This window comes from Loxodonta africana, chromosome 3, assembly GCF_030014295.1.
Source record: "Loxodonta africana isolate mLoxAfr1 chromosome 3, mLoxAfr1.hap2, whole genome shotgun sequence".
NCBI classification, from domain to species: Eukaryota; Metazoa; Chordata; class Mammalia; order Proboscidea; family Elephantidae; genus Loxodonta; species Loxodonta africana.
In genome coordinates this window covers 9,359,162-9,384,584 of record NC_087344.1, presented here as the reverse complement: position 1 = coordinate 9,384,584, position 25,423 = coordinate 9,359,162, and the positions used below count along the sequence as shown (strand labels likewise).

At 52.7% G+C, this 25,423-nt stretch overlaps 1 protein-coding gene across 3 annotated transcripts in view; it reads left to right on the top strand.

Annotated features, from left to right (window-relative positions):
- Positions 1–372: 372 nt before the first annotated feature.
- Positions 373–25,423, top strand: part of LOC100657489 (complement C3) — a 38,551-nt gene continuing 13,500 nt past the window's right edge. Inside the window, exons 1-26 of one of the 3 annotated variants that reach the window (XM_064280406.1) lie at positions 373–504; positions 1,612–1,804; positions 2,319–2,481; positions 2,574–2,644; positions 4,324–4,418; positions 4,527–4,609; positions 4,696–4,786; positions 4,943–5,045; positions 5,567–5,693; positions 6,052–6,167; positions 6,254–6,397; positions 9,062–9,271; positions 9,372–9,575; positions 10,174–10,332; positions 11,232–11,361; positions 11,651–11,722; positions 11,915–12,112; positions 14,613–14,721; positions 15,452–15,537; positions 19,289–19,428; positions 19,517–19,729; positions 21,119–21,185; positions 21,291–21,377; positions 23,131–23,334; positions 24,024–24,099; positions 24,616–24,775. In XM_064280406.1, coding sequence (XP_064136476.1) covers positions 431–504; positions 1,612–1,804; positions 2,319–2,481; positions 2,574–2,644; positions 4,324–4,418; positions 4,527–4,609; positions 4,696–4,786; positions 4,943–5,045; positions 5,567–5,693; positions 6,052–6,167; positions 6,254–6,397; positions 9,062–9,271; positions 9,372–9,575; positions 10,174–10,332; positions 11,232–11,361; positions 11,651–11,722; positions 11,915–12,112; positions 14,613–14,721; positions 15,452–15,537; positions 19,289–19,428; positions 19,517–19,729; positions 21,119–21,185; positions 21,291–21,377; positions 23,131–23,334; positions 24,024–24,099; positions 24,616–24,775 — 3,375 coding nt within the window. In that variant the 5' untranslated portion in view covers positions 373–430. Of the gene's footprint in view, positions 505–1,611; positions 1,805–2,318; positions 2,482–2,573; positions 2,645–4,323; positions 4,419–4,526; positions 4,610–4,695; positions 4,787–4,942; positions 5,046–5,566; positions 5,694–6,051; positions 6,168–6,253; positions 6,398–9,061; positions 9,272–9,371; positions 9,576–10,173; positions 10,333–11,231; positions 11,362–11,650; positions 11,723–11,914; positions 12,113–14,612; positions 14,722–15,451; positions 15,538–19,288; positions 19,429–19,516; positions 19,730–21,118; positions 21,186–21,290; positions 21,378–23,130; positions 23,335–24,023; positions 24,100–24,615; positions 24,776–25,423 lie in introns of those variants that run through there. The other 2 variants (XM_064280407.1, XM_064280408.1) reach the window with 2 other exon arrangements.

Sequence of the window (25,423 nt, the reverse complement as noted above, 5' to 3'; positions counted from 1 at the left end):
CTTCCAGCATAGAGATGGACTGGTAAAAAGGGTTTGATGAATAAAAGCATGGCCAAGACCAGGTGAGAGGCCACACCCAGATATCCAGGGGCTCCCCTCTCTGGGCCTCAGTATTTCTGCACCACAAAGTGGGTACAACAGGGAAAGGCCCCTGTTCACAAGGTGGCTATGGCCCTGAGGGAGGGCGGGGCAGGGGTAGGTGTGTTCATGGTGGAGGAGGCTATGCTCTGGGGTTACTCACCCAGGACTCGCTGGCCGCTGGAGATTGAAAAACTTAGGAAATGGTATTGAGAAATTTGGGGCAGCCCCAGGGGAGAAGAGAGGGGCGGGGAAAAGGCAGGCAGCAGATAAGAGGCGGCCTCCAGCTGCCCCTGCTCACTCCTCCCCGTCCTCTCCCTCTGCCCCTCTGCCCCTCCACTGTCCCTGCACCATGGGACCTGCTTCGGGTTCCAGCCTGCTTCTGCTGCTGCTGGCCAGCCTCCCCCTGGCCCTGGGGGACCCCATGTGAGTTATCTCAACCCACCCAACGAGGCTGCTTCTGGGATAAGAGCAGGCATTTGTGGGCACAGGTCCCTGCAGAATCCAGGGTGTTTGGAGAGTCAGGTTAGGGGCTGCTAGAAATTTGGCTGCCTGTTGGTTCGACTGTTTATGGGGTGTGTGTTTGTGGAATGTTCTGTGCAGGTGTTCAGATGTTTATAGAATTGGGGGTCTCTGCGTGTAGGAGTTATGGGCTTTGGGCATTTGTGGGGTTTAGGTGATTATTGATTGGGATGATTTGAGCTTTGTAGATTTGAACCTTACAGGATTTAGGAGTTTATAGTTTTGGGGTTTATGGTTTTCCATGTTTGTAGGTTTCAGGGTTTGGTGGTTTGGGTTCATGACAGCTTTGGGTTTGTGTGTGGATTTGGATATTTATAGGATTGAGGTGTTAGAGGTTTAGGTTTGGGATGCTCTAGGACTTGGAGTTTAGAGGTTTGAGTGGGTTTACAGTTACATGGGTTTGGTTGCCTATACCTTGGGGTATCTGAGGGTTTAGGAGTTTATATCTGGGGTATTTGGAGACTTAGGGGAGTCTCTAGGCAGTGCAAATAGTTAAACTGCTCGGCTGCTAACTGAAAGGTCGGAAGTTCGTGACCACCCAGAGGCACCTCCGACAAAAGTCCTGGTCATCTGCTTCTGAAGAACCAGCCATTTAAATAAAACACTACGGTTTACAGTTCTACTCTGACACACATGGGGTCGCCATGAGTCGGAGTTGACACCACTGCATAGAGATTTAGGGGTTTAGAACTTTGGGTGTTTGTGGCCTGGAAGTCTAGAGGCTTGGGGGGGTTCAGGTTCTGGTTTTGAGGTTCTGGGGTTGGTGGAGTCCGCTGTCGGCCCGTCGAGGTTTCACAGGTCAAGGTGGGGTGACGGTGGGCGTCAGGGTGGCTGCCCTCCCTGCTCATGTGGGTGAGGCTGTGGTGGCTCCCAGAGAGGAAGGCAGAACTACATGAGGCCTTGGCAGCACCCCAGGACGGTTTGGGATGCTCTCCAGGACCAGCGGATGGGACAAAGCTTCAAGGGTCAGAGGTTGGGATGACAGCTCCGCCTCCGCGCCTCCTCCTGCAGGTACTCCATGATCACCCCCAATGTCCTGAGGCTAGAGAATGAGGAAACGGTGGTGCTGGAGGCCCATGACGTGCAAGGGGACATTCCTGTCACCGTCTCCGTCCAGGACTTCCCTGGCAAGAAGCAAGTGTTGGTCAGCGAGAAAACTGTGCTGACCTCCGCAAACAGCCACGTGGGCACCGTCAATATCAAGGTGGACACAGGCTGGCACTGGCACCCACAGCCCTCCCCCGGGCCCTCTTCCACTTTCCAAGCCCTCCCACCTCTGAATGCCTTCGCCTCTCTGAGTCTCCGCCCATTTCTGAGCCCCTCTCCTCCCGAGCCCCTCCCAACTCTGACCCCGCCCCTCTCTGAGTCCCCGCCTATCTCTGAGTCCCTCCCTTCCGAGACCCTCCCCCCTCTGAGGCCCCGCCCATCTCTGAGTCTGTCCCATCACTGACTCCTATTCCACCGGAGCCCCTCGCAACTCGGAGTCCCACCACCCTCCGAGGCCCCGCCCTTCTCTGAACACCCTCTTCTCCCGAGACCCTCCCCCTCTCTGAGTCCCCGCCCATCTCTTAGACCCTCCCCTTCCCAACCCTGCCCATCTCTGAGACCCTCCCCCTCACGCGTCTCCTCACCTCTGAGTCCCCTGTCTTCTGGGAGCTCAGGCACCATGGGCACCGTCTCTGAAGCTGACCCCTAACGATCCCTTGTCCTGTGCCTAGATCCCGGCCAACAAGGAGTTAAGGTCCGACAAGAAGAGTAAGTTCGTGATCGTCCAGGCGGTGTTCAAGGACACCTCGGTGGAAAAGGTGATGCTGGTCAGCCTGCAGAGCGGTTACCTCTTCATCCAGACGGACAAGACCATCTACACCCCGGGCTCCACAGGTGAGGCGGGGCGGGGCTGGGCGGGGCGGGGGCGGGGCTGTGCGGAGGGGCGGGACCTCACCTGGTCTCCTTTCTCTACCCACCACCCCCAGTCCTCTACCGGGTCTACACTGTGGACCACAAAATGCTGCCCGTGGGCCGGACGGTGATCATCACCATCGAGGTACCAGCCAGCCGGGGCCCCGAGACCCGGAGACAGAGACTCGGGGAGAGATAAAGAGTTGGAGAGAGGCAGAGAAAGAGACACCGGTGTGGGGCGGTGCTTGTGGGTTCTGTGTGAAGCTGGGCAGGTTACTTCACCTTCCTGAACCTCAGTTTCCTCATCTGAAGATGGGTCCAAAACCAAAAAACCAAATCCACTGCCATCCTGTCGATTGCGACTCATAGCGACCCTGACTCATAGCGACCCAATTGGACAGAGTAGAACTGCCCTACAGAGTTTCCAAGGAGCGCCTGGCGAATTCGAACTGCCGACCTTTTGGTTAGCAGCCATAGCTCTTAACCACTACACCACCAGGGTTTCCGAAGATGGGACAATGACAGATGATTCTATATGGTCGGTTCCCCCCGCAGCAGCCAGAGGGCGCCCGTGAGCACCTAAATCAGGGCCCGTCACTACTCTGGTCCCAGCCCTTCAGGGCTGCCCCCTCCCTCAGGTAAAAACCAAAACCCTCCTGCAGCCCACGACCTGCCCCCTGCCCTCCCTGCCCTCCTGTCCGCCTCTCTCCCCCTCGCCCACACCTCCAGCCAGACCAGGAAAGGAGGAAGAGAAGAGGAGGGGTGTTTCCTTCTCATACCTTTTAGAGTGATCTTGCAAGGGTCAGAGGGACCAAGCAAGTAAAGTATTTGAAGGTCCCTGGGTGGTGCAAACGCTTTGCATTCGACCACTAACCTAAAGAAGCCCTGGTGGGACAGTGGTTAAGAGTTCGGCTGCTAACCAAAGGGTTGCCGGATCAAATCCACTAGACTCCTCTTGGAAACCCTATGGGGCTGCCCTACTCAGTCCCACAGGGTTACTATGAGTCGGAACCGACTCAACGGCACGTTAAGAAAATAACTAACCTTAAGTTTTGCAGTTCTGACCCACCCAGCTGCATCACGGAAAAAGTTCTGGCGATCTGGTTCCATAAAGATTGCAGCCAAGAAAACCCTATAGAGCAGTTTTACTCTGTAACTGATGGGGTTGCCATGAGTTGGAATCCACTGGACAGCAACGAGTTTAGGGTGTGGTGGGACCTGTAGGGAACGGAGAGCATACACCACGCTTAAGACACAGCCGCTGCCCAGCTCCAAACAAGTATGGCCTTGTGGGAACACTCATTATCCTCAGAACTTTCCAATTTCCAAGAGAGGCCAGAGCACCACATTTTTCAGCGACGTCTCCTGATCTGTAGCCATTTGAACTAATGGAGCAATGTGTGTATTAGACTCAATCACACACAGTCAGGAAGTGAAATACAGGCAATTCCATGAGGCTGAGTCTATTCAAACCCTTTGCACAGGGTCTGGCACAAAATGAATGCATACTAAACGCCAGTTAGTATTATTCACAGTCACTGATAATAATGAGCTCACGCTTATATTAGCTGTGTCCCAAGACAAGGAGGCAGGTACTATTATTATCTCCATTTTATGGGTATGCAAATTCAGCGCCAAGAGGTTAAGGAACTTGCCCAGGGTCACACAGCTTGGAAGTGGCACCTTGGGGATTTGAACTCAGGCCCAGGCTCTTAAACGCTGCCTGTGTAGACGTGGTGCGGAGAAGGAGTCCAGACACAGAGAGGTGGAGGGAGCCGAGGGCCTGGATCTGGCCTCTGACCCCACTCCCGCGTCTGCCCGCAGACCCCCGATGGCGTTCCCATCAAGAAAGACTCCTTGTCTTCTCACAATCAGTTTGGCATCTTGTCCTTGTCTTGGAACATCCCGGAGCTGGTCAAGTATGTCAGGCCTTCCCATAAGAGGGTTAGGGCTCCCCTACGGAGTCGGAGTGGAGGGCTGCGAGGCTGGGCCAGGCCACTTACCAGGTCCTTCCCGCTTCCCCCTAGCATGGGCCAGTGGAAGATCCAAGCCCACTACGAAGATTCCCCCCAGCAGGTCTTCTCCACGGAGTTTGAGGTGAAGGAGTACGGTAAGAGGAGGAGAGAGCCGGGTGGGAGCCCCTACCCGGTGACGCCGGCCCCCGCTGTCCCCACCAACCTCTTCTCTCCCCCGCAGTGCTGCCTAGCTTTGAGGTGGAAGTGGAGCCCACAGAGAAGTTCTACTACATTCATGATCCCAAGGGCCTGGAGGTCACCATCACTGCCAGGTGAGGGGCAGGGGCGGAGCCAGGGGCGGGCCAGGGGAGCGGTCTGGGTGGGGCGAGGCCGGCGCGGAAGGGCTTTGGGTCCTCGGGCCCCGCGAGCGGACGTGGAGGGAGACTGCTTTCCAGGAGTGGGGCTCTGAGACCCTCCTCGTCTCACAGGTTCTTATACGGGAAGAACGTGGATGGGATGGCCTTCGTCATCTTCGGCGTGCAGGACGGTGACCAGAGGATTTCGCTGGCGCAGTCCCTCACCCGCGTCGTGGTACCTGGCAGAGGCCCCTCTGAGGCCTTCCCCTTCTGAGTCCCTCCCTTTCTGAACCCCTCCCCTCTGAGCACCTCCTTTTCAGCCCTTCCCCCCTGAAATCCTCCCCCTCTGAGCCCCTCCTCCTCTGAGACCCTCCCCTTCTGAGGCCCTCCCCCTCTGAGCGCCTTCCTTTCACCCCTTCCTCCTCTGAGATCCTTCCCCCTTTGAGATCTCCCTCCCAAGACCTTTCTCGTGAAACCCTCCTCCTCTCTGATCCCCTCCTCCCTCCGAGGGTCCCTGAGACCCACCCTCTCTCTGAACCCCTCCGTCTTCTGAGAGTCCTTCTGCTCTCTTGGGCCCTCTCCACTCTCTGAGGCCCTCTTGTCCCCTGGCCCCTCTGAGCCCTCTTCCCTCTCTGAAACCCCCTCTTCATTTTGAGCTCTCACCCCCCATCTGAGGCTCCTCCCCCTCGCAGTCTCTCTCCGTATCAGCCCCTCTCCCTCTGCCCCTCCTGCCCTGAGCCCTCATCTCCCCCCCAGATAGAGGATGGCAATGGCGAGGCAGTGCTGAGCCGAGATGTCCTGCTAAACGGGGTGCAGCCCTCGAGACCCGAGGCCCTGGTGGGGAAGTCCTTGTACGTGTCAGTCACTGTCATCCTGCAATCAGGTGAGGTCTGGTCTGCGGCCACCGCCCAGTGCTACTGCCATCCAGTCTGAGAGGGGGACTGGGCAGAGGAGGAAGCCCAGGGTCCAAGGGAGGGCCCTGTCTGAGGGCAGAGGAAGGCTTTGCTGGAGGGGAAGGCCCAGTCTGAGGCTGGAGGCCTGGTCTGACGGGTGAGGCCCAGTCTGAAAGTGGGGTCCAGTCTGAAGGGGGAGATGCAGTTGAAGGGGGAGCCAGTCTGAGGGGGGAGGCTCAGTGTGAGGATGGAGTCCAGTCTAAGGCGGGAAGCCCAGTCTGAGGCGGGGAGATCAGGTCCTGAGGAGGGCCCAGGAGCCTGCCCTCATGACCGCCCCCCCCACCCCAGGCAGCGACATGGTGGAAGCTGAGCGCAGCGGGATCCCCATCGTGACCTCCCCCTACCAGATCCACTTCACCAAGACGCCCAAGTTCTTCAAGCCAGCCATGCCCTTCGACCTCATGGTGAGACCCCGGGCAGCGAGGCTGTATCCCCGGCCCCTGATTCCCCACCCCTCTGGATCCCCTCCACCTGCCTTGCTCCTCTACAGGTCTTTGTGACGAACCCTGATGGCTCTCCAGCCCGCCAAATCCCCGTGGTGACCAAGGACAATGTGCAGTCCCTGACCCAGGCTGATGGCGTGGCCAAGCTGACCATCAACATGCTTGACGTCCGGACCCCCCAGGCCATCACGGTGCGTCTTGGCTCTGCTTGGGGTCCACCGGCCAGGAAGACCCCTTTATTTGCACAGAGGGGTCCTGCCATGTGCAAAAAGATGTTCTCATTTGCACAATGGAGTCTTGCATTTGCCTTCAGGGGTTATCCTCTTATACAGAGGGGTTCTTCATTTGAACAGTGGGGTCCTGATGTATGTATACAGGCTTCCTGCCTTGAGAGGCCTGGTCATTTGCACAGTGGGGTTCTGTCATTTATACAGAGAATTTTCGTTTGCATAGAAGAGCTCCCTATTTGCATCAAGGAGCCCTGCATTTGCATACATGGGGTTTCCATTTGCATCCAGGGGGGTCTCAGTTGCACAGTGGGGTCTTGCCATTTTCACAGGGGGGCTCTTTCTTGGCACAGAAGGGTCCTGACATTTGTATAGAAGGATTCTCCATGTACACAGGGGACCCTGTTATTTGCAGAGGTGTCCTACATCTGCTTAGTGGAGTTCTCATTTAGATGAATGGGCTCTTTCACTGGTATGCTGTGGGCCTCCCTTGCTCTTGGACAGGGGCTCAGCTCATGCAGGCGGTTCTCCCATTCTCACCTTGCTGGGAGGGGCTCTGCCGTTTACACATTTCCACAGTGGGATCAGTTCTTCTGGCTTCTGTGGCCTCGGGCGTGTTATACCTCGTTGGGAGGTGACACAGCTCATGTGCACGATGCAGATATCCTCAGGGGCCTCTGCCCCACTCCTAGGCTGGGCAGCCCATCTTTGCTGGAAGCGTGTATGCAGTATGAGTCACGTATTGCTGCTGTAACACATGACCCCAAACTTTGTGACTTAAAACAACAGGAATTTATTATCTGAGAGTTCTGGAGGTCAGAAGTCAAAAATCGGTCTCAATGGGCTAAAGTCAAGAGGTCGACAGGGATACAGTCCTTCTGAAGGCTCTAGAGAAGAATCCATTCCTTGCCTTTTTCAGCTTCTACAGGCCACCCACATTCCTTGATTTGTGGCCCCCTCCTCCATCTCCAATGCCAGCAGCATAGAATCTTCCAGTCTCTCTTTCTCTCCGACCTCTGATTCCATGTTACATGTCCTTCTCTGACTCTCCTTTGGTGTTGTTAGCTGTCCTGGAGTCAGACCCAACTCATGGAGACGCCATGAACATGGGACAAAACACTGCCTGGTCCTGCCCCATCCCCATGATCAGTTGAGGGTAGACCCTTGTGATCCATAGAGTTTTCATTGATTGATTTTCAGAAGGAGATCTCCAAGCCTTTCTTCTGAGATGCCTCCAGGTGGACCCAAACCTTTACCCTTTTGGTTAGCAGCCAAGCCCTTAACTGTTTGCACCACCCAGGGACTCTTGTCATTGTTGTGTGGCACTGACTCAATTCCAACTCAGGGTGACCCCACGTGACAGAACAGAGCTACCCCATAGGGTTTCCTAGGCTGTAATCTTTATGGGAGCAGATTACCAAGTCTTTCTCCCACAGAGCCTCTGGGTGGATTCAAACTGCCAGTCTTTTCGGTTAGCAGCCGAGGCCAAGCACTGAACCGCTTAACCATTGTGCCACCAGGGCTCCGTAAGGGATTCCTACCTCCATCTTATACTCTAGATGACATTGGGCCACCTGGATAAGCCAGGATTATCTCTCCATCTCAATATTCTTTTTTTTTTTTTTTTTAATTTTTACTGTGCTTTAAGTGAAAGTTTACGGATCAAGTCGGTGTCTCATACAAAAATGTATGTACACCTCGCTATATACTCCTAGTCGCTCTGCCCCTGATGAAACAGCACACTCCTTTCCACTCTCTACTTTTGTGTCCATTCGGCCAGTGTCTGACCCCCTCTGCCCTCTCTTCCAGACGAGAGCTGCCCACGTAGTCTCATGTTTCTACTTGATCCAGGAAGCTCACTCCTCACCAGTACCATTTTCTATCCCATAAAAAAAAAAAAAAAAAAAACCACTTCAAATCCTGTCTGAAGAGTTGGCTTTGGAAATGGTTCCTGTCTTGGGCTAACAGAATATCTGGGGACCATGACCTCTGGGGTCCTTCCAGCCACAGTCAGACCATTAAGTCTGGTCATTTTACGAGAATTTGAGGTCTGCATCTTACTGCTGTCCTGCTCCATCAGAGATTCTCTGTTGTGTTCCCTGTCAGGGCAGTCAACGGTTGTAGCCAGGCACCGTCTAGTTCTTATGGTCTCAGGCTGATGTAGTCTCTGATTTATGTGGCTCTTTCTGTCTCTTGGGTTCATAACTACCTTGTGTCTTTGATGTTCTTCATTCTTCTTTGCTCCAAGTGGGTTGAGACCAATTGATGCATCTTAGATGGCCGCTTGCTAGCATTTAAGACTCCAGACGCCACTCTCCAAAGTGGGATGCAGAATGTTTTCTTAATAGATTTTATTATGCCAATTGACCTGCATGTCCCCTGAAACGATTGTCCCCAAAACCCCACCCCTGTTTATGGCGGCCTTCGAAGGCTTCAGTTTATTCAGGAAACTTCTTTGCTTTTGGTTAAGTCCAGTTGTGCTGACCTCTCCTGTATTGTGTGTTGTCTTTCCCTTTCAACATTCTTAACTCAACCCCATCTGCAAAGTCTCTTTTGCTGTGCAATGTTCCAGGGATTAGGATGTGGGCATTATTTGGGGCCATTATTCATACTCTTCTCCCCGCCCAGGTGCGCACAAAGAAAGAAGGCATCCCAGAGGCCCAGCAGGCCTCCAGGACCATGCAGGCCCTGGCCTACAGCCCCTTCGGCAACTCCAACAACTATCTGCACCTCTCCGTGCCTCGTTTAGAACTCAAGCCGGGCGAGACCATCAATGTCAACTTTCACCTGCGAGCAGACCCTGGCCTGCAGAACGGGATCCACTACTACACCTACCTGGTCAGTGCCACCTGCAGCCCGTCCTCCTTGCTCCTCCAGCTCTGCCAGGTCACCTCCCTAATCCCTGGTCTCTCCACCCTCTCTTCTCCCTGACCCCCAGATCCTGAACAAGGGAAAGGTGCTGAAGGTGGGACGCCAGGTGCGGCAGTCTGGCCAGGACCTGGTGGTGCTTCCTCTGACCATCACCAGTGACTTCATTCCCTCCTTCCGCCTGGTGGCCTATTACACGCTGATGGGCAAAAGCGGGAGGGAGGTAGTGGCTGACTCCGTGTGGGTGGACGTCAAGGACTCCTGCCAGGGCACGGTGAGCTCCCGGGGTCTCTCCTTGTGCCCACCTCTGTACTGTCTTCTCTGACCTCTCACCAGCCCTCCACATTAGTCTCTGTCTCCTGTCCATTTGCAGAGAGTGGTCCTGCCATTTGCACAGTGGGGTCCTCCATTTGCATACAGAGGGCCTGTCATTTACATGGAGATGTTTTCATTTGCATGGAGGGGTTCTACATTTGGATGAAGGAGTCCTGTATTTGCATGGAGGGATCCTTCATTTGCATATAGGGGTCCTATATTTGCATGGAGGGGTCCTTCCTTTGCACTGAGGGGTTGTCTACTCACACAGCACCACTCTCTCCTTACACAGAGGGGTTCTCATCTGCACAGTGCCTCCATCTCCCTCTACCATCTTGTCCTTTCTTCCCTCTCTGCTCCAACCTTGGCACATCTCTCTCCCTCTTGTTTTCTCTCTGACTTTCAGTCTGAGTCTGCTTCTGTTGTCAGGCTGTCCATCTCTCTTCCCTCTAGCTCCACCTTTCTCTCCCTTTTGATCCAACCCAGAACCCCCTAAGTCCTTGGCTGACCAGGACTGGGCCTTGCAGGGCTGACTCCTGCTCCCACCCTCCCCACAGCTGGTGGTAAAAGGTGGTGAGAAGGACCAGAAGACATATTTGCCAGGACAGCAGATGACTCTTAGGATAGAGGGTAACCGTGGGGCCCGAGTAGGGCTGGTGGCCGTGGACAAGGGTGTGTATGTGCTGAACAAGAAGAATAAACTGACTCAGAGTAAGGTATGCACCTGCATCAAGCTGAGGCTGGGTAGAAGATGGGGGAAGAAGCAAAGGGACGGGGCTGGGGTGGGCAGCACGATGGAGTGGCGTTAGGTGTGGGTTGGAAGTGGAGATTAGAATGGACATGGACGTGGGGTTGGGCTGGTGTGGAGGCTGAGGATGGCGATGTGGAAGGACAAGGGTTAAAGTTAGGTATGGTCGGGGGAATAGGCAGCTTTGCCTTATTTCCCAACACTGAGAGACCAATAGCTGCCTCCTTTGGAGCTGCCCAATGTGGAAGCCCTGGGGATGGGGACAGAGATGAGGATAGAGGCGGGACTGGGAAGGAGGACGAGGTGGGGTTGGACTGGGAATGGCAGTGAGGATAGCAATGCAAACGAGGGTAGAGGGAGGATGGAGATGGGGTTAGGAATAGGGGTGGGAGAGGGTTGGGAATGATGATGGATTGGGAATGAAGGTGGCGATGGGAAAGGGGTTGGAGAAGAGTCCAGGATGGAGATGGAGTGGGGTTAGGAACGGGCTTGGGAATGATACTGGGTGGGAGCTAGGCCTGGGAATGGGATTGGGAATGGAGATGGGAGTGGAGTCGGGATTGATGGTAGAACGGGGTTGGGAATAGAGTCGGATAAGCTTGAGAATGATGGGTTGGGGATAGGATAGGTGAGGCTGGGGAAGGGGTGGGGAGGATATGGTGATGGCATTGGGTGGGGGCAGTAATTGCGTGGGGGTAGGAATAAGGTAAAGGTGGGGGTGAAGATGAAGATGGGGTGGGGCTGGGGTTTGATGGGGGCAGGGCTAGGGTGGAGTTGGGGTGAGACAGACAGACAGACATGTTGGTGAACTGGAGGAGACACTGCTGGCCTGGCCTCACCCTGTCCTCGGCCCCCTCTTCTTCACAGATCTGGGACGTGGTGGAGAAGGCGGACATTGGCTGCACCCCGGGCAGTGGAAAGGACTATGCCGGTGTCTTCACGGATGCAGGCCTGGCTTTTCAGACGAACAAAGGCCTGAAGACTGACCAGAGGGCAGGTGAGAGTGCAGCCAGCACCTGGTCCATGGAGAGACAGTGCCTCCACTTCCCAAACGCAGGAGGCAGCAGGGCTTAGTAGTTAGGAGCAGGGTCCTGGAAGTCGGGCACCTGGGTTTAAGTCCTACCTCTGCCACTAACTAGCAAACCACTTCTCCTCTCTGAGCCTCAGTTTGCTTATGTGTCTAATGGGAACAATGGCAGCCTGAGTTTACAGCTGTTGTGAAGAGTAAGCCAAGGGCATACAGCAGGTCCTTAATCCGTCATATTCCCACTCCTCCTGCCCCTCAGATCCTGAGTGCCCGAAGCCAGCTGCCCGCCGACGTCGCTCAGTGCAGCTGATGGAGAAGAGGACAGACAAAGGTGGGAGTCCTCCGCTGGACCCTAACCCACTCCCCACCCCTGAACCGGGCCGTACAGGGTCCCAGCCTGGCCTTGTAGGAGCAGAAGAGGGAGGAGGGGAGAGCCTGGCCAGGGATTAGTTCTCCCTAGGGTCTACCCTGAATGCCTCCTGCTTCGAGGCACCGCGGCTGAGGGTCTGATGGGCTCCCACAGCGGGCCAGTACCAGGACAAGGAGCTGCGCAAGTGCTGCGAGGGCGGCATGCGGGAGAACCCTATGGGCTTCTCATGCGAGCACAGGACACAGTACATCTTAGGCGAGTCCTGCATCAAGGCCTTCCTGGACTGCTGCCACTACATCACCCAGCTGCGGCTTGAGTACAGTCGGGACAGCCCCCTGGGCCTGGCCAGGAGTGAGTTTGACTGCAGGGTCTCGGGGGGAGGGGGACCGGGCGGAGGGGGGGCCCGGGTCTGAGGGAAGGACACCCCTATCTGATGGGGGAGGAGGTCCTGTCTGATGGGAGAGGAGGTCCTGTCTGATGGGGGAGGAGGTCCCTGTCTGATGGGGGAGGATGTCCCTGTCCCTGTCTGAGGGAGGAGGGGGTTCCTGTCTGAGGGGGGAGGATACTCTGTCCGTTGGTGGGGGGATGTCCTGTCTGCAATATGGCATTTACAGAAAGGACAAGAGTCAAAACTGCCATTTGCTGAGGGGCTTTGAACCCCAGTGTTGCCAATCACACCTTTTCTTAAATACCTTTCAGTACGTCTTGAGATATGTGTTTCAGCTGGGATGGGCATTGTCAGAACTGAATTTAGAGAAGGCACGCCTGAGGGCACTCAGTGCCTTTTGCAAAGATCGTCTCAGCAAAGTCACAGTTCACTAACCTGTCCAAATTTCACATTTTAATAATGTTACATGAAGCCATCACTGCTCCAGTGAGGGCTCTAATTCCAACCAACCAACCCATTGCCGTCGAGTCAGTTCTGACTCATAGCGACCCTACAGGACAGAGTAGAACTGCCCCATAGAGTTTCCAAGGAGTGCCTAGTGGATTCAAACTGCCAACCTTTCAGTTAGGAGCCATAGCGCTTAACCGCTACGCCAACAGAGTTTCTGTAACTAGCCGTTTGGAATTTTCTTTTGTACCTCCAGTCATTTTCACAGGGGACTGGAAATCTGTTGATCAAATTGGGCTGGAAAAGCAGAGGGAAGCGTGGGTGGCTCTGGAAATTGTGAGGAAATCCCTTTATCAAGTACAGAATGAAAAGTAATGAAGAGGAATACCTTTGCTTTAAAATTAAGGAAAATTAGAGAGTTTGCACAGTGGCAGGCTGGCAGACCAAAGCAAATATGAAAATCCCTTTTTTTTTTTTTCCTTTAATGAATCTCAACCGAATAGAAAAGTTGGAAGTGCAGTATCGACTTTTTTTTTTTTTAACCATTTAATGTCTCATCACCCTGAAATAGTCAATTTGGGTTTCCTACAAGCAAAGATATTCTCCTGCAGAACTACAACCCAGTTATCAGAATCAGGACGTTAATGCCCACTCATTAGCAGCGCGGAATCCAGTCAGCTTGTTTACTTTTAATCGCGGTAGATACATAAGTAACAAATCATTGGCCGTTTCAAGATGCTTCCAGTGTACAATTCAGCGATGTTAGGTTTATCATGTTGTTCAACCATTACCTTTATCCATGTCCACTTGTCCTGTCCCATAATCCAGTTTTTGGTCCTTTGTAGGAAAACGGTGCAGCTCAGATGCAGGCATTGCGTTCCCTTGCCCTGGCTTTTTAGTCTGCTCAGTCTGTGAGAGCGCTTCAATTTTTCCCTGATTTTTGTGACCTCGAAGTTTTGGAAGTTTGCCAGTTGGTGTTGAGTTGATTCCAACTCATGGCGGCCCCGCGTGTGTCAGAGTAGAACTGTGCTCCACAGGGTTTTCAGTGGCTGGTTTTTTGGAAGTAGATGGCCAGACCTTTCTTCCAAGGTGCCTCTGGGTGGACTTGAACCTCCGGCCTTTCAATTGTAGCAGCTGAGTGTGTTAACTCTTGGCACCACACAGGGACTCCTTTTGAAGGGTATGGACTGGGTATTTGTGGAATGTCTGTCAATTTCAGCCTATCTGATGCTTTGTCATGATCAGATTCAGGTTTTGCATTTGGGGCAGGAATATCACAGATGTGATGCCGTGTCCTTCATAGCAAGAGACACATGACCTTGAATCATCCCATTACTAGGGTTGTTAACCTTGATCGGTTGATCTAAGTGATATCTACCAGGCTTCTCGTCTTTTTTTCCTTTACAGTTATAAATTAAAAAAAAAAAAAGTAACCATCACAACATAGCAAAATTTAAACTAAGGGAGATTTAAAAAAAAATCAATTTTCATTTAGCCTTTAAGATAATGAGTGTTGACTATTATATGAGAATGTAGGATTTTTGAGTATGTCTTCATCATTTTTGGGGGAGGGGGGCTTAAAAATAAGCAGCCATTGACCAAAAGGCCAACGTGGGCAAATATTTCTAAATTATTTTAGTTGGAAAAACTCGCTCTCCACTCTGACCACCAAATACATGCTGTTGTTATTGGGTGCCGTTGAGTCGAATCCGCCTCATTTCGAAATGTAGGATGGAGGATTAAACTAGAAAATAAGCTAGGATTCCCTGGGAGCAAATGATTGCCCTTTTCTCTGTGTGTATCTCATTCCCCATATATATAGAGCTTATATTATTATAACTTTTATATTGTATTAGAGTTTATAGTTATTCTATTATAGTTATAATCAGTATATCGTTATTACATTATATGGGTCCCTGGGTGGGTTTTGCTGCTACAAATCCCTCGTGGGCTACTGAGGAAGCTAAGGGGATACAGGGGAGGCGGGTCTGCGCTAACCCCAGATGCCTCCCCCAGGTGACCTGGATGAAGACATAATCCCAGAAGAAGATATCATTTCCAGGAGTCAGTTCCCTGAGAGCTGGCTGTGGAGTATAGAGGAACTCAAAGAGCCAGAGAAAAATGGGTACGGCTGGGAACCCCCCACTTCAATCCCACCCCTAGCCCAGTTGAGGCATCAGGTTCTTCTGTCACTGCCCCCGAAGACCCCGCCATTAAATCTACCTGTGCCCCCAACCTCCCCTGCCCCCACCCCAAGGTCCCTGGGTGGTGCGAATGGTTTGCACTCAGCTGGTAACCCAAAGGTGGGTGGTTCAAACCCACCCAGAAGCTCCGGAGAAGAAAGGCATGGTGATCCGCTTCCATTAATATTGCTGTTGTAAGTTGCCATCAAATCGATTCCGACTCGTGGTGACCCCGTATGTGCACAGAGTAGAACTGCACTCCACGAGATATTTCAAGGCTGTGGTCTTTCTGAAGAAGATCCCCAGGCCTTTCTTCCGAGGTACCTCTGGGTGGGTTTGAACTGCCAACTTTTCTGTTAGTAGTCCAGCACTTAACCATTTGGGCAGCCAGGGGCTCCTCCATAAAGGTTACAGCCAAGAAAACCCTATAGAGCAGTTCTACTCTGTTACACATGGGGTCGCCATGAGTCAGAATAGAAACGATGGCACAAGACAACAAAAGTAAAACAACCCCAGCTCCCCAGCTGCTCCTCCTTTGGAATCACTGTGGAACCTCACAGTTCAACCTGGAACACTCCACAGTTGGGCTTCTTACCTGTACCTGTGCCCCCAACCTGTCCCCATCAGCCCCCCCTCCTCTAACGCCCTCGCCTCTCCCCTACCCCCACCCAGAATCTCCACGAAGGTCATGAATGTGTTCTTGAAAGACTCCATCACCACCTGGGAGATCCTGGCTGTGAGCTTGTCGGACAAGAAAGGTGAGGGGAGATGGTGGACCATCCTCGGGAGGAGGGGACCCTGGGGGCTCTCGGGATTTTCTGGGTGACTTACTGTCTCCTGGTTACTGCAGAGGTGTCAGGTGCTGACGTGGAGGACTGTTGTTGTTGTTGTTAGTTGCTGTCACGTCTGTTCTGACTCACGGCACCCCCATGCGTGCAGAGCAGAACCGTGCTTTATAGGGTTTCCAGTGGCTGATGTTGTGGAAGTATATCTACAGGCCTTTCTTCCAAGGCACCTCTGGGTGGACTTGAACCTCTATCCTTTTGGTTAGCAGCTGAGCTGGTTAACCATTTGCATCACTCAGAGGTTCCAATAATTGTTTGTCGTTAGTTGCCGTTCAGTCAACTTCAGCTCATGGTGACCCCATGTGTGCAGAGCAAAACTGCTCCACAGGCTTGGGGAACGTCTAGCTCAATTGGCATGACAGAGGTTATAAACAAAGTGTTCTACATTCGACTTTGGTGAGTAGTGTCTGGGCTCTTAAAATCTTGTGAGCGGCCATCTAAGATACTCCACTGGTCTCACCCCATCTGGAGCAAGTGACAACGAAGAAAACCAAAGACACAAGGGAAAGATGAGTCCAAAGGACTAATGGACCACAACCTCAGCCTCTACCAGACAGTCCAGCATAGCTAGATGGTGCCCGGCTACCATCATCGACTGCTCTGACAGGGATCATGATAGAGGGTCCAGGACAGAGGTGAAGAAAAACGTAGAACAAAATCCTAACTCACAAAAAAAGACCAGACTTGCTGGCCTGACAGAGACTGGAGAAACCCCGAGAGCATGGCCCCTGGACACCTTTTTAACTCAGTAATGAAGTTACTACTGAGGTTCACCCCTCAGCCAAAAATCAGACAGGCCCATAAAACAAAATGAGACTAAATGGGCACACGAAGCCAGGGGCAAGGACGAGAAGCAGGAGGAGACAGGAAAGCTGGTAGTAGAGAACCCAAGTTTGAGAAGGGGAGAGTGTTGACATGTCGTGGGGTTGGTAGCCAGTGTCACAAAACAGTCTGTGTACTAGTTGTTTAATGAGCTAGTTTGTTCTGTAAAACTTCATCTAAAATAAATTAAAAAAGAAAGAAAACAAAACAAACAAAAAAGAACTGCTCCATAGGGTTTTCAACGGCTGTGATCTTATGGAAGGAGATCACCAGGCTTTTCTACCAAAATGCCTCTGGGTGGGTTCAAACCACCAACCTTTCAGTTCGTAGTCAAGCGCTTAACTGTCTGTGCCACCCGTGGCTCCAAGCCTGTGGAGTATATCGTCTCTAAAATGGGTGCTTTTGCAGCAACAAAAACTCTTAAGGGGTGAAGTCGACAAGCTGGCAGGTAAGATGATTAAGAAAGGATAAAAGCGGAGCAGCGTGAAACGCATGACTGAAACACCAGGGGCAGATGCAGAAATGGACAAAGCGTGGTCCCTCTTCTATGTACCTGTCCCTACCTAACCCCCCAACAAACATCGTGATGTGAGAACCTGCCTCCTCCACCACCACCAACTCCAACTCACGGCGCCCCCGTGTGTCAGAGCAGAACTGTGCTCCGTGGGGTTTTCGGTGGCTGAGTTTTCAGAAGGAGATCACCAGGCTTTTCTTCTGAGGTGCCTCTGGATGGATTCAAACCGCCAACCTTTCAGTTTGCAGCTGAGCGCATTAACTGTTTGCACCACCCAGGACTAACTAAAATCCCAGGTCACACTTAGGCCAGCCATATTTCAAGTGCTCAATGGCCACCTGGGTCCCTGGATGTCACAGTCAAAGTCCCTTTAGTTATTCAGGCCCTCTTCCCCCCTACATATCTATGAATACAACCAGAGAGAAAATGGAAATCACTAAATCAGAGCAACTCCCAAAACCACTACCATTCATGAGGACATCATCATGAAAAGTATTGTCAATCACAGAAATACAACCAGAATGTTCCTTAGAAGTAAGGATGGTGAGACTGACTCATTTACTCTGGGCGCGTCATCAGGAAAGACGAATCGCTAGAAAAGGACATTCATGGTTGGAAAAGTAGACGGTCAGTGAAAATGACGGAATCCCTCCATGAGATGGGTTGACGTGATGGCCACAACCACAGACTCAAACATACCAAGGATCACGAAGATGGTGCAGGACTGGGCAATGTTTAGCTCTGTTGTACACAAGGTCACCGTGAGTTGGAGCCGATTTGATGGAACTTACAACAGCAGTCTATAGGGTTCTATAAAGACAGATGGAGCTAGGGAAAGCTCCCGTTATTTGGGGTGTTAAAAGAAAAATCTGACAATGCTAATTCTATAGAGTGTATTTGGTTCCAGAAGAGACTCATGAATTGGCAGCACGGACTCAGTGAGGCATTCTCCCCAGACAAAAAAATCCTGGGAGGTTTCGGTTTTGTTTTGGTGAAAACATACACAGCAAAACACGCTGCAGTTCAACAAATTCTACAGGTACAATACAATGACACTCGTTACCGTAGTTAAGTTGCGCAACCATTTTCACTATCCTTTTCCAAATTATTCCACCACCATTAAGATAAACTAACTGCCCCATAAGCTTCTCATCTAACCTTTCGAGTTGCTGTTGTCAATTTGATCCCGCACAGATAGTTCTTAAAAGAGTATGACACTCAAGGCAGACATTTTTTTTATGGATAAAGCTAAACTATGGTTTGGTTTAAAGATGACTTCAGGGGATAGTTTCAGTTTAAGGTTTAAAGATGATCTCAGGGCAATACTTTCCGGGGTTCATCCAGCCTCCGTGGCTCCGAAAACCTGGATTCTATGTGAATCTGAAATTCTGGTCTACATTTCCCCCTTTTGATCAGCATTCTATAGAGTCTTGGATCCAAATGTTCTGTAACGGTAGCCTGGCACCATCTAGTTCTTCTGGACTCATGAAATTCTGGAAGTTTTTACAAGAAATGAGAGAGGGAGACAGAACATAATAAAACAAAGCATTTTTCATCTATTTTGACATATCCTCAGGTTATGCAAGTAAACATTTAAACTTCTGTATTCAAAAGGGTTTAATATCTGAACTACAACTTTTGAGCAAACAGGCAAACCAGAATGTGGGTACAAGGAAAAAGTTTGTGTGTACCAGTGAGGCTACAGGACAGAGAAGTTTCAAATGGAAGGAGGGCAGGGGTGGAATCATCCAAGCCTCTTTAACTCTGGGAGTCCCTGGTGGTGCAAAAGGTTGAGTGCTTGACTACTAGCCAAAGGGACGGCACCTTGGAAGGAAGGCCTGGAGATCTGCTTCCCAAGGGTCAGAGCCTTGAAAACCCGATGCAGCAGGACTACTGTGCACACACGGGCTCGCCATGAGTAGGAACAGACTTGGCGGCAACCAACACCACCACCCTTGTCAGTTTGTGGTACTGTAATGGCTTCTGTGTTGCTAGGATGCTGGAAGCTATGCCACCGGATTTCAAATACCAGCAGGGTCATCCCTGGTGGACAGGTTTCAGCAGAGGTTCCAGACTAAGACAGACTAGGAGGAAAGGCCTGGTGACCCGCTTTCAAAAGGTCACAGCCTTGAAAACCCTACAGAGCAGAGTTCTACTCTGACACACATGCGGTTGCCATGAGTCAGGGTCGACATGATGGTAACTAAGAACAGCAAACGGGGAAACTGAGACCCTGGGAGGAGCAGGGACTTGGACCAGAAGCCTGGCCCTGTCCGCCCCGCCCTCCCCCTGCCCCTGATGCTGTGTGGTCTGTCCCCGCCTGGGCAGGGATCTGCGTGGCCGACCCCTACGAGGTCAGGGTGATGCAGAGCTTCTTCATCGACCTGCGGCTCCCCTACTCTGTGGTGCGCAATGAGCAGGTGGAGATCCGAGCTGTCCTCTACAACTACCAGAAGGATAATATCAAGGTGGGCCCCCAGGGCAGCAGAAGCCTGGTGGGGGCCTGGGGGATCCACGCACACACGCCTCTCACCTGACACCCTCTGTCTCCCGCAGGTCCGGGTCGAACTGCTCTACAATCCAGCCTTCTGCAGCATGGCCACCGCCAAGAAGCGACACCAGCAGACCCTGACCATCCCGGGTGAATCCTCAGTGTCCATGCCTTTTGTCATTGTTCCCCTAAAGCTCGGCCTCCAAGAGGTGGAGGTCAAGGCCGCTGTCTACAACCAATTTGTCAGTGATGGTGTCAAGAAGACCCTGAAGGTCGTGGTGAGTCCTTGGGGGACCTGCTACCGCTTGAGCTTTCCGAAAGGCTCCTGGCAACCCAGGTGGGCGATCCAGGCTCTGAGACACCAAGAACCAGTGTCCAGCTTAGGATCCTCAGAGGATTTAGAAGTTCAGAAGCAGGGCCGGGATTAGGGTGAGGAGAGTGAGGCACTGACTTCAGGCACATTTTGTGGCGGTGATTGTTAGCTGCTGTCAAGTCAGCCCCCGACTCGTGGCGACCCCATGCATGACAAATGAAATGCTTTCTGGTCCTGCATCATCTACATAATGGGTTGTGGGTCAGACTGTGGTCATCCATATTGTTTTCATTGGTTGGTATTTTGGAAGTAGATTGCCAGGCCTTTCTTTGTAGTCCATCTTAGTCTGGAGGCTCCGCTGACACCCGTTCAGCATCCTAGAAACACGCAAACCTCCACTGACATATGGGTGGCGGAGGCACATGAGGCTGGGAATGGAACCTGGGTCTCCCGCGTGGAAGGCGAGAATTCCACCGCTGAACCACCAATGTCTTCACAAATTAAAGTAGCCCCTGTTTACTGAGTACTTACTGTGTACCAGGCACTGTGCTACGTACTTCATGCAGATGCTTTCGTTCAAGAGACATTTGGGAGGCAATAGGATTGGGTCCCTGCGTGGTGCAAGCGCTTAAGGAATTGGCTACTAACCAAAAGATTGGCAGTTCAAACCTGCCTAGAGGCACCTTGGAAGAAAGGCCTGGCAATCTGCTTTTGAAATGTCACAGCCATGAAAACCCTATGGAGTGCAGTTCTACTCTGCACATGTGGGGTCACCATGAGTCAGAATCGACTCGAAAGCAATGGGTATGGTTTTGGTTTTTTTTTTGAGAGGCAATGGGCTAAAACACGGTCCCTGGCTCCAGACCGCCCAGGGTTCGAACCCCAGTTTTTCTCTACAAGTTGTGGGGATTTGGCAAGTTTCCTAACCTCTCTATACCTTAGTTTCCCTGTTGGTAAACTGGGGATGCTAATGGCAGTACCCATCTCACTAGCTTACTGTGAGGATTAAATACATTATCCTGTGTAAAATGCCCAGGTCTATATGGCCCAGGTACATCTTAAGAATGCAAAAGGTCTTAGTGTTTTGTTACTAATTTTCATTGTGTGATTAATTGGCACAAGGATATGACGAGATAGATGTCTGTATTGCCTCTTCTTTATAAGGGAGGTGGGCGAGGCACAGAGAGGTTAAGTCATAGGCTCTCAGTCACACAGCTGGAAAAGGGCAGAGCGAGGTTTGAACCACCCATCACACCTGTGCTAGAGTGGTAGTCCAAACAGCACTGCTGACCATCTGTCTGTCTGCCTGTCCTGTTATTCACCCGACCCCCTTGCCCTCCTGAATGCTGCACAGCCGGAAGGAATCAGAGTCAACAAAACTGTAGCCGTTCGCACGCTGGATCCAGAACACAAGGGCCAAAGTGAGTCACTGCAGGAGAGGGCCTGGGCATGGCCTGGGGCTGGGGTGCAGGGCCTGCGGGAGGAGGGGCTGCAGGTACCATCCGTGTATTCCATTCACCCGGCAGACGGGGAGCAGAAAGAGGAGATTCGAGCAGCCGACCTCAGTGACCAAGTCCCGGACACGGAGTCGGAGACCAAGATCCTCCTACAAGGTGAGATGCCCTTGGTCCTTGGTCCTGACCCCATGACGGCCAGGAAGGCGTGGGGGCCCAGAAGAGAATTCCATCTAATCTTAGGCGTGTTTAACCACTGTGGAGTCCCTGGGTGGTATATATGGTAAAGATGTTCAGCTGCTAACCCAGATGTTGGAGGTTTGAGTCCACCCAGAGATGCCACAGAAGAAAGGCCTGGCAACCTACTGAAAACTTAGCCATTGGAAACCCTTTGGAGCACAGTTTTACTCTGACACACTTGGGGTCCCCATGAGTTGGAGTTGACTCAGTGGCAACTGGTTTGGGTTTTTTTTTTTTTTTCAGCCTCTGCAGCTCCCTCCTGGACTTCAGCTAGAACAGCCCCTCTTTGACCTGTTTTATAGGAGCCCTGGTGGCACAATAGTTAAGCGCTTGGCTGCTAACAGAAAGGTTGGCAGTTCAAATCCACCAGTCCCTCCATGGGAAAAACACCTGGCAATCTGCTACGGTAAACATCACACCCTAAGAAACACTATGGGGCAGTTCTACTCTGTCATTTAGGGTGGCTGTGAGTCAGAATCGACTCGGCTGCACACAACAGCCACAGAGAAGACTCTAGGCTGTATTTAGTTTGGCAACTAGCATTTGCTGATAAAGAAGTTTCAGTCAGATCAGAAGCAAGGCAGTAGGAAATCAGAAATACTGGAACTCATTGCTCAGGATGGAGGACTGGAGTGAGGGGGGCCAGGAGAGGGCTGCAGGCTGTGAGGCCTTGGGCAAGATGGCCCCTCTGGGCCTTGGTTTCTTCATCTGTGAATGGGGCCAATAACAGTATGGCCATCAAAGGGTTGCGGTGAGGACTGAATGAGATACTACACGGCATTCTCTTAGAACAACCAATCGCTGTGGAGTCCATTCCAACTCGTGGCGACCCCATGCGTGTCAGAGTAGAACTGTGCTCCCTAGGGTTTTAAATGGCAGAGTTTTCAGAAGCAGATCAACAGACCTTTCTTCCGAGGCACTTCTGGGTGGATTTGAACCACCAACCTTTCAGTTAGCATTCAAGAGTGTTAAACGTTTACCACCACCCAGGGAGTCTCTCAGAATACTCTAGTAATTGCATTACGCATTATATAAGTACTGATGACTCTTGTTGCCAGAGTTAAGGTCCCCGGGTGGCACAGACAGTTTGCACTCACGCAGTGGTTAAGAGCTCGCCTGGTAACCAAAAGGTCAGCAGTTCGAATCCACCAGCCGCTCCTTAGAAAGCCTATAGGGCATTCTACTCTTTCCTATAGGGTCGGTATGAGTCTGAAGTGACTCGATGGCAGCAAGTTTTGGTGCTAACCTAAAGGTTTGCAGTTTGAACCTGCCCGGCAGCACCACAAACGAAAAACCTGGCAATCTACCTCCATAAAGATTATGGCCAAGAAAACCCTATGAAGCGTGGGGTCACCATGAGTCAGAATTGACTCCAGGGCAATGAATTTGAGTTTTTTTTCTTTTTCTGGTTACTGGTGTTAGTTTTCCATGTAACAAAAGAACCCAGGGACCAAGGGTCCCCTGTGAAGCAACAACCCCCCCGCCCCACCCCGTCAGGCCGGTCTGTCACTCAGCTGTCCTTGAGTCCCCCCACTTCCCCAGCCCTCAGCTGCCCCTGAGCGCCTCGACTTCAGCTAGTCTGAGGCTGGGACAGTGGTGATGCTCCGACCCTCCTTACCTCACAATGAGTCACCTGGCTTGACTGCTGTCACCCCCTCCACCGCCACCGCAGGGACCCCCGTGGCCCAGATGGCAGAGGATGCCATCGACGGAGAGCGGCTGAAGCACCTCATCGTGACACCCTCGGGCTGTGGGGAGCAGAACATGATCAGCATGACGCCCACCACCATTGCCGTGCACTACCTGGACCACACGGAGCAGTGGGAGAAGTTCGGCCTGGAGAAGCGTCAGGAGGCCCTGGAGCTCATCAAGAAGGGTTGGTGCCCCCCTCCACCCCGCTGAGTGCCCGCCCACCCGCCCTCCAAGGGGCCTCTACCCTTCTGAGCCTCCCTCTCCCCCTGAGCCCCCTCCCCTCTCTGAAATATCTCCTCCTCTGAGACCTCCTCGCCCTCCCCTCTCTGGACCACCCTTGCTCCTCTGAGACTCCTACCTGAACTCCTCTCTCTCTGAGGCCCCCTCTCCCCTTTCTTAGTCTCTCTCTCCCTTTGTGAACTCCTCCCACTCTCTGAGACCACTTTCCCCCCTCTGAGCCCCTTCCCCTCTCTGAACCCCTGGACCACTCCCCCTCTCTACTTCCTTCCTGGCTCTGAGGTCCACCCCTCCTTAAGTTCCCCTCCCTCCCAATATACATCCCTTCTTCCCCCTAAAAGGGAGCCCCTGGTTGCACAGTGGTTAAGAGCTTGTATGCAAATGAAAGGGCCAGCAGATGAAATCCACCAGGCGCTCCTGGGAACTCTGTGGGGCAGTTCTGCTCTGTCCTTAAGGATCGCTGAATCCGAATTGACTCTACAACAACGGTTTGTCTCCCCTGACAGAGCCCCTCTTTCCTCTCTGAACCCCTGTGCCATCCTTCACAGAATCCCCGTCCCCTATCTAAGCCCCTCCCCTCCGTTGTGCACCCACCCCAGCCCCATGCCCTCCAAGACACTGGCCCCTTCCCCGCAGGGTACACCCAGCAGCTGGCCTTCAAGCAACCCAACTCCGCCTACGCCGCCTTCCTGAACCGGCCGTCCAGCACCTGGTGAGTCTCCGGGAAGACTGGCCAACCAGCCCAGTCGTGTGTGCCACAGGGCCAGGCCCCGTCACCCGCAGCGTCTAGGCGCCGGCTGGCGGAGGGACCACTAGCAGTTGTGCCCCAGGAGCTCGTGAAACGCGTGGCCCTAGCCCTGGAGAACCCCGCACTGGGCCGGATTCGGGAGCCCGGATCAGGCCCCGCCCCTCGCTGCTGATTGGTTAGCTGGGATGGCACTCTCCGGGTCCCACAGCCGGTTGGCTTCTACTGCCTTAGAGCCCGCCTAACATTGGGGCGGACCCGAGGGCCCGGGCTGGGCTCCGCCCCTATTTATTCGTTGGGTTTCTGGGATGGCACTCTTGGAATTCCGCAGATGATTGGCTCATACAACGGTCAGTCCTGAGCCCGCCCCTCGATGGGGCGGACCCGGGAGCCTTGCCAGGCCCCGCCCCTTCGTACTCATTGGTTGGCTGGGGCGGCGCTCTCCAGTCCCACACCCCCGCCCTCACCCTGTACCGCCCCCAGGCTGACAGCCTACGTGGTCAAGGTCTTCTCCCTGGCCACCAACCTCATCGCCATCGACTCCTTGGTCCTCTGCGGAGCGGTCAAATGGCTGATCCTGGAGAAGCAGAAGCCCGACGGCGTCTTCCAGGAGGATGGGCCCGTGATACACCAAGAAATGATTGTAAGCGGAGGGGATTGGCGGTCCACTGGAAGAGAGCCATGAGCCAGGGTCTCACTCTTTCGTTGCGAGGAAAATGAAAATGGGGCCGCTTTTTCAAAAAGTACCAAGAATTTCATTAAACTAAGAGCCGGGCTCTCCAGAGTATGGGGTGCTGCCTGGAAGTGCCCTCTGACATTCAAGGCAACCCACACCCCGCCCATTCTGCTTTATGGCTGGCTCTCAAAAGGGACCCCTTCCCCCCACGTCCTTGGCCACCCCCTGGTCCCAGTAACCCCGTCTCTCACCTGCAGCCTTGCCAAAGCTACTTTCTGGTCATTCCCCCTGCGGCCCCCCAACTCTTGTCTGTAAGGGCCTGACAGCAGCAAGGGTGCTTTTTTCAAATCCAGTCAGGTCTCTACTTAGAAGCTCCTGGGGCTTTTCATTGCTCTTCATATAAACACAGAACTCCTTACAGCGGTAATTCTCAGATTCTGGTCCCCAGACCAGCAGCAGCATCACCTGGGAACTCGTTAGAAATGCATATTCTCAGGCTGAACCTTAGACCTATTGAATCAGAAAATCTGGGGAGGAAGGGCAGCAGGAATTCGAGTTTTAACAAGTCCCCCTACCCAGGTGATGCTGCTGTGTGCTCCAGTGTGAGACCGGCTG